Genomic DNA, 8,458 nt, shown 5'->3' with positions numbered 1-8,458 from the left:
TCTTGTACATGGAGGTGTTAGTATAAAGGATTCAAAATTTAGTGCTACAACTCAGAATTATTTATGCTATAATTTTAGCGTTAATCTAAGCTGTATATACTATACATCTCATTAGACAAACGAAAACATTTTATTTTATAATCAGCACATCTCAATAGAAGAATTTTCGAGAAAGTCTTAACGACAAAACAATTTGACTCAATCGTAACACTTCAGCTTAATAGTACTCAGAAAATATATTTGTTTTCTTCAATGTACATTCTTTGACATTCTCAAGAAAATAATTTTACTTAAATGTTAATGTTGGTAAGTAAAATAGAGGTTCCTCAGAAGCAATATCATTATTATTATGGGAATCACCAAAATCTGAATTGGAATCATCATGATTTGGAATCGGTCACCAAAAAAGATGCAACATTCCACAATATACTTATAATTTTATTTATTTATTTTTTGTAAATTACAAAGCTAATATTTGTTCTAATTAACTGAACAATAAGAATAGAACAGAGAAGGGATCAGCTAAATGGTTTCTGCAATTAACGCCCATATGGAGATTCCGTATTTGAGGTCTTGCCTGTCCTTGGTTATTTCCTTCCTAGGAGCCTGTTACAGCCACTGGTGATAGAATAGAAAGTTGTAATGACAAACGCTGTTTGGAGGCCGGTGAAGAACTAAAAAAAGCTATAGATGCCAACACGCCTTAATTAAAAAAATTCAAAAACCAAAAAATAGATACTCCAATTTTATACAGGGCCGTTACTTGCCAGCCGTGATAAAACTGATAGAAAGTTTTTGAATCTCCAACAGGTCTATCATTTCGCTCTATGATTGTTTTTATGACAGAGTTTTGGTCTACATTTATGTAACTAGACCAATCGTAGGTCCATTGAGCCCTCCTTGGTGCTTCCAGAATTACTAGCAGCCTCAGTTCAGAGAGCGATTTTCTTTCAATGTGTTAGTACCCGAAATGTACCTTTGCCCCCTCCAGCAAGAGATGCCAGCCAGGTTTCTCTATAATGTGCTCTTCTCTTCCAGATCCACTACCTAGATCTTACTCAAGCACTATTTATAGATCTTACGCAAGCTAGATGCGCAAGCACTATTTGAAGGAGCTAGATGCGCAAGCACTATTTGAAGGAACTAAGTTATTTGTTACGGTATTTCTGCCTTTCTTAATCTATTTTTCTATACCCCCAATAGTCCCACTCTATTTTTAGCCGATTTCTTCTCCAGTTTGCGACTTGCCTCAGGCGATAAAATTCCTTAAATATGAAACTGTAATAGTCCATAATCCGCACCTTACTCTATTTCCAGTATGATCAACAGGTTTACTTAAGCCGATGTTTTTGTAACCTGAAAATTTTTCAGAGGTAGAGTGGTTATTACCTACACCAGTTTCCATCCTGGAGGACAGGAGACTCCTACTCCTTGAAGAGTTGTCTTTAATACGATGATGAGCCCTTTTGTCCATTCGTAGTAAATGTGCTGACTCTATCTTGAGGTGCCGTCGTTAATCAAGTATTTCTCCCAACGCAAACTCCCTGCTGCAGAAATTCGACTCATATACGCAAGAAAGGGTGGGGCAGAAATCTAGAAACAATACAGGATAAGGAAACATCAAAGGACTAAAGAAAGAATGGAAAGAAAAGCCTGAATCAACGAATGCTAGGCATCACACGGTTCTCTTTTATTAGTTTTTTAGGGCAAGCAGAGATTTCAGTGGTTCCTGAATCCCCCAACCACCGAGACATTACTTTAATTCTGTTAATCTTCACCAGCCGCTTACCGTGACACCATGATAAAAATCAAAACACCTAAGTTTGGTCGGTGATAAAATAAAGAATGCTTTAAAGAATACAGTTGATAATATCATATAGTGTGATGGAATTTAGCGAATTTCATGCTTTAAAGTATGGAAAATACAAAATATAATATAATAATATAAAGTATACAAAAATATTATTTCTTTTAATGATGAAAATTTCGGAAAATATTTACCTCACTTATTCGCTTCAACATGATATTGTCTAATCAATTCAAGTGTACTGTAAAAATCAAGTAGTCCACACAAGTTTCCTTTTAAAAGAGAATAAGAGCGGCGACTACTATTCTTTCCCTTGTTTGTAATCAACATTTACTCACCATTATCTATGACAAATTATGCATAATTATTGCAGCTGGGATTAAAGCTGTTTCATGAAATAAACAATAGAGCACAGCAGCTGGATATTTATAAATATGGCGACCGCTTTTCAAGTTTATGTTTGATTTTGTTTTTATTTTTCAGTGTAATTTTTTTGTTCTTGAGTTGTGTTTCTCGATCAATCTAATATTTTCGCTTCTCTCTTCAACGGCTTTTATATTTTAAATGGCTTCAGGAAGGAAAAACGTTTATTATGAAGATTTTTCCAAAAGTGGGCCAGCAGAATGTTCTACTGATGTATCCAAAATAGTGGACGAATTTCATTGCTTGTACAATGAAAAAATTATGAAGCTTGAAATGACGAATCCAGGATGTGCAGAAGTATTTTATATTATTATTATCATTTTTTTTTTTTTTTTATAACTTTTTCAGAACATTCACGTTAAGTATAAGAAAGCTAGGTTATTGAATATTTCAATTTTGAAGGCATATCTCTTAATGTTAGATAATTTTACATAATTAATTCCAACCAAAGTTGGTGATTAACTTCATAATTGCTACAAATACAAATCAACTTTTGTAGCATACTAACTTATTTAATCGTTTCAACCAGTAACCTGAGGTAGGTCGTTTACAATTAGTTATTTAATTCTTTAACTCTGGTGCCAGTAACGATGCAGAACGATGAGTTGCCATTATGGTGAATAACTGTGTTTGTAAGGTATTGTACAACCATCCCGCAATTAGTAGAAATGTTCAAAATATTAATTTAAGATTACATGAAGGGTGTGAGTGCATGTTATATCAAACCGTTTAAAGTAATAGCCAATAATCGGATTTTTTTTTTTACCATATGAACTTCCTAGTTTTAGAGTATTTATGATTTTTCAAATAAGTTATCTGTTAACAAAGGTCAGTGTTTTAGATATTTTTATTTAGATAATCTCACATTTAGCAGAGATGGAATTTTAAAGGCAAACAAAACACAATTGCATCATGTACGTTCGTTTTTTGTCAACCTTAAAGTGCATATTTTTAAATATATACACTTTTAAAGCAAAAAAAAATCTTGTCGTGATGGAAGCAAATCTATTCCCAAGAGTAAATAAGTCATAGCTTATACAAAACGCTCTCTTCAAACTTGAAACATTATGGTGCTTATTAGTTTTATCAACTTTAAATTTCTTTATAGTTGAACGACTCAGATGAAAATTTGCAATGATATTGCAAATTCCTTCAATTTTACAAGTTGGATTATATTGTTTATTCCGAAACCTTGGACTCTACATTTATTTTGGATTATTTTTAGAAGGTTTTAAATGGCCACAACTATTCTAATTTTTCTGAGTATAAGAAAAGGTTTTAAAAGCTTTCACCTCCAAGTTGATCACACTAATTACTTTGTAGAATCACGATAAGTGGCCTTACAAAACGAGGAACATGAAGGACACGCGGCGGATTGACCCACTTCTCCGTTTTATAGGACTTAGTTCTACAAGCCTGTGTGTTAAACTGAGGGTTAAAATAATTTTAAAACTCTAAAAATTTTATTCTTCTGTATAATAGGGGATGTTCGTATTTGGGAGATACTATCCAAATACAGAGTGGACATGAAGTGTGATAGTGTTTGGAGTTGTAAGTAGGGTTAAGCCTGTATCAAACCAAACCCAATCGTTGCCATATACCAACTTCTTTGGAGAGTGCGAGTGTTATTTAGGTAAGGCTGGAAGATTCTTGAAGAAGTGATAGCATTTTCTCCTTGAGGGAATATGAATTGGTACCTTAGCAATTGTTTTGGAATGAGAATTTGTTATTTCATTTTCAAAGCAATTTTTGCTACAAATTCTGAAAATCGTTTAATATCTACCCAACAATTTTGATAAATTAAGCCAAAACAAAGTGCTACAGAAACTATATTACTTATTATTTACAGCTCAAGATCGGTGCTTTAGAAGAATGGGTGCGAGATCTAACTGAGCAAAACCGAATGCTCGTTAAAACTGTTGAAAATTTGGAAAAGAACGCACTTGATAGAGTAGATACCTTAGACTCCGTGCTACGAAAAAAGACAGCAGAAAACGAATCGGTTAGTAATCTTGATTTAAATGTTTTAGTAGTAAATTATGTGCTAGATTTTTAAGTCAGTTGTATAAGTTAATGTTTAAATGACAGTTTTTTGCACAAGAAAATTATAAAATTAATTAAATATTACCGTCGAATATTTTTAAATTATAAAAAAAAATAAAAATACAAAAAAAAAATAATTTCAGTCTAATTTGTTGAGTGCAGTCTTATTTATTTCTAAAAATAAGTGTATATTTCAGCAAAATTTATAGTTTTTGCAAGTAATTTTTTAATATAATAACATTTTTAAATAATTTGACAAATATAAGCAAGGTGAAAGGTGGTTGGTTTAAAAGGTGGAAAATCTGAAGTCTGATATAAATGCATTGTTGGAATTAATGCGAAGACTGAGAGAAGAGGGCAGATATTATCTCTGTGGATTAAAGTTCTTTACTTTATCCTATGAGGAAATTTTCGGAGACCGTCCACCGTAAGTAAATTTGAATTTTAGAAAATTTTGTTCCATTTGATTAAAAATTTGTGTTTCTCCCTAAATTGCTTAAATGAGCTAACGATTAGTAGAAAATTTGTAACATCATGTGTAATGATTTGATTATAAGTCGAACAATTCTCTTTCACCCCCAAAAAATAGTCTTCTATTAGTATATTCCGTTCTTATGTCCATTTTTTCGAACTAATTCTTCTGCTTTATTAAATTTGCTCTTAAATCATATTCGCCCAGTCATTTAGCACTTGTATTGCTATGAAGGTGACAACATGAGGGGGGGACGATTAATGTAATGTAAGGATTCTTATGCCAAATTTGTAGCACCAAAATTTATTATTTTGTTGTGTTAGTTCTAGGTTAAAGTTATGAAGTAACTGAAAATGGTAATACCTTAAATATTTATCGTTACTCAAACTTATTTTTTGATGTTTTGTACTCTTTTTTTTGTACTTTCTTTCATTTTATTGTTTTTTAGGAAGCGTGGAAAAGGCCCTTGTTGTGCTCCTAAGAGAAAACCTTGAAATCCAATCTAACCACCTCGAGCTTTGCTCATATTTGTGCTTAAAGAAATTTTAATTAACAATTTATTCTTTAATAAAATTAATTTATTAAAAAACAAAACGGAATGTTCATTTTTCTTTCTATAGAATTAGTCATGATTTAATTTTTTAAAAGAAGAAATTAAAAAAGCATGTAATATGATTTCAATTTTTCTTTTTTAGCGTCCACCATGCAAAAATTGTCCAGACCTCAATGTGAGGTAATCTTTAATTCTTATACATTATTTCAGTACATTGTTAAATGAGAATATTAACTGTCTAATATTCTACTGATTTAGATGTGATAACATGAAAGCTGAATTGGAAAATGCAAAAAAGACAATAATTGAAAAAGAATGTTGTATACAAAATCATCTTAAACAAATTGAGGATATGAAAAAAACTTTAAGTAAAAAGGTACGTATATCGTACTTATAGCAGTGGTATTGCGTAAAATGTTGTTTATCACCGTTGTTAAGTTTGATCAATGATTTTGTGTAAATTGAACCATCTTAGAGCCACCAAGCAATACGATGCCCTTCCAACGTCAAAAGCAATCTAAGAAACAACTCCAAATATCTCATTTTACCTCCTCCAAATCAAAAAATTGTTTATTGCTTAAGAAATAAGCTATGAAGCGAAAAGAGACAATCAAGCGATAACTATGACCAGGCTCAGAATCGTGTATACGAAAAGCTAAAAAAATTGGTACATTGGTGTGGCTGAACCTATCATCGATTTTACTTGTTCGGTTTTTCAAAATAAACATTGTTAATTTATAAAAAGAAAAAAAAAACTCATGCTCAAACAGCCAAGGGTGTAAATTGCTTTTGAATGCTTCAGGAGCTCCTAGAACCATATTACCCCACAGTAGGTGTTTCATGATGGGAGGGGGTTCGCCTATTTCATCTGAAAGTTTTCTGATTCTGGAACAAGTGATCTGTTTCTAGGCTAGAAAACCTCCTGTATTTCGTTTTAAAAAAATAATAATTTATAGTTCATTAAATCTAATTACTTATTGCTCTTAGATTTTTTTCTTCTCAGGAGCCTCTTTAAGCTCTTGGACTGGTAGTCTTAAGTGTTCTAATCTCATAGTAGTACAATAGTTAAGATTCAGAAAAATGGCGAATTGAGTTTATCCTTGATTTTGAGACAGTTTTACTAAAGGCTTCCTGAGGGACAGAAAATTTTGTTTTTATTTATTAAAATATTATATATTCAAAAGAGTTTGTTGTATGTATTCTTTTTATTTATTTTTGAAAGAGTTTTAGTGTTTTATGTAGATTTAAAGGAATGTGAAATTAGTTTTTGGTGAAATAATCAGCTGAGATGATAGAGACGAAATATAGAAAAAAGGGCAGTCAAGGGTTGACTAGACTATAGAAGAATCGAGTCTCGAGAGAGAGCGAGCTGAAAGTGTTGGCGAAGAAATTTTCATTATTGCTTTACTCTCAATTCCATCGGAATTTCCAGAAGGGGCTTGTTGAGGTAGTAGCTTGTCAGCTCGAAGAAGGTGTCAGTGAGTACAGATTAGTTGTGCCAAGAATATAACGTGGTCCAGACAGCTGGTGTTAAATGATTACAATTATTTTGAACGATAAACTACCCCTAGTGGGGTTCCATTTATTTATTTATTTATTTAACTTTTTGTTCAGTAAGTAATTAAAACTTGAACGTTAATTTTATTTAATTTTAATTGAACTTTTGGGAAATTATCGTTTCAACAAATTTTTGTTTATTGTTATTATTTGTGTGTGTGTGTGTGTGTGTGTGTGTTCATACTATGGCCGTATCTTGTGAAGCCAAGCCTAGCTAAATAATATAAATTGTAATTGGTATTTGTTCGCATTTTTATTTTTTATTTTAGAGTTTAAATTGTAAAGGAGCCAATACTATAAACGGTCTCATTACTATGGATACAAAAATAAGTGGTTTCTAAGGGTTTTTCCTAGTTGTTAATTTGTATTGATTTTTTAGAGGGGGGGTTTCGTCATATAACTCACATGCAGAAAAAAACGAAGTGGCACTCAACTTTTTTTTTATTCTATCTTCTTTCTTCATCCAATCCCTTCTCCACTGAACGCTGGTCAGCACTACTACTGTATGAACTCATTGAGAGGGTATACTAAAAAAGGCTCTGGGCGCCCGTGATTTCAGAAGTTGACGCGCCTTAATTGTTTATTTGTGTACATGAGTGGAAGAAGAATGCTGTATTTCTTCACAAGTTCTTGTCCGGAAACCTTAACACGAGATACGGATGTTGGTTGATTTAAACATGAAGCAATATGATTATTATGATAAGCGCACATACAGGGTGAACCAGTAACTATTATCCATAGTCCTATTGTGTGAAGTACATCTCAAATGGACTTCATATTTTCCACTGATCTTGAGTGACGTCAATTTAATTTTTTTTTTCTAAAATCATTACTTTTTTTTGCAATAAAAATTTTATTACTCAGAAAATTTTAGTCCTAATTCGATTCTGATGGCACGGTTAGAAAGACAGATAAATTTTCTAAAAATTGATACCATTTCGAAGCATAAGTTATCCTCCAGTCTCAATCTTTCTCCGAATACTGTAAAAATAAAAGTAATCGAAATTTTTAAGAAAACTCATTAGGCCCTTACGTGAACATTATCAGACCTAGGTGCTGGCACTTTTTATAAAAGTTTCCTTGTCTAATGGGCTTTCAAACGGTATATTATTTTCCAGGATTCCTTTTATCTTCGTATGAGAAATTACGTTTGTTTTGCAAGGAAACGTGTTCACGAACACTCAACAATGTTAGTTTATCAGGTTGTTTAATTCATTGAAAACTTCTTTAGATGGACCAGCAGTCAATTTTTAAGTAGATTGTCTTAAAATAAGGAAGTGAAAGATTACAAATTGCACTTTAAACATTGTTTAAACAAGTAAATGTTGTAAAAGGCAATTTGTAATCTTTGACTTCCTAATTTTAAGACAATCCACTTAAAAACACATGTCTCCACATAAATCTCCAATTTGAAAAGAAGAGCATTCTTCCTCTACTTCATTAATTAAGTGCGTTTGGGCTGTTATATCTTTTTTTTTTATCAGTCCAATTTCCATGATCAACTCGGCTATTTTTAAAATCACACAAAACATCTCACAAGTTGACAAGTAAGATGATACTAATGGGAAACTTGATTGTTTATTACTAAGGCGTGCCAATTTTC

General features: G+C 32.0%; 1 protein-coding gene and 1 long non-coding RNA gene across 8 annotated transcripts in view; one reads left to right on the top strand and one right to left on the bottom strand.

Moving 5' to 3' along the window:
* Nucleotides 1–427: 427 nt before the first annotated feature.
* LOC141455892 (uncharacterized) lies at nucleotides 428–2,223 on the bottom strand. The gene is made up of 2 exons (XR_012459520.1): nucleotides 2,002–2,223; nucleotides 428–1,593 (listed from the first exon to the last, which is right to left on the bottom strand). It is a non-coding gene; the product is annotated as an uncharacterized lncRNA (long non-coding RNA).
* A 2-nt stretch (nucleotides 2,224–2,225) lies between these two features.
* Nucleotides 2,226–8,458, top strand: part of LOC141455886 (uncharacterized) — a 52,717-nt gene continuing 46,484 nt past the window's right edge. For 6 of the 7 annotated variants that reach the window (XM_074131351.1, XM_074131346.1, XM_074131348.1 and 3 more), the window contains exons 1-4: nucleotides 2,226–2,527; nucleotides 4,080–4,232; nucleotides 5,441–5,478; nucleotides 5,557–5,674. In XM_074131351.1, coding sequence (XP_073987452.1) covers nucleotides 2,372–2,527; nucleotides 4,080–4,232; nucleotides 5,441–5,478; nucleotides 5,557–5,674 — 465 coding nt within the window. In that variant the 5' untranslated portion in view covers nucleotides 2,226–2,371. Of the gene's footprint in view, nucleotides 2,528–4,079; nucleotides 4,233–5,440; nucleotides 5,479–5,556; nucleotides 5,675–8,458 lie in introns of those variants that run through there. The other variant, XM_074131350.1, reaches the window with a different exon arrangement.

Source organism: Rhodnius prolixus, unplaced genomic scaffold, assembly GCF_049639745.1.
Source record: "Rhodnius prolixus isolate KJV_2025 unplaced genomic scaffold, Rpr scaffold_4, whole genome shotgun sequence".
NCBI lineage: Eukaryota > Metazoa > Arthropoda > Insecta > Hemiptera > Reduviidae > Rhodnius > Rhodnius prolixus.
Note: the sequence above shows the minus strand (reverse complement) of the source record. Positions and strands in the feature narration are given on the sequence as shown.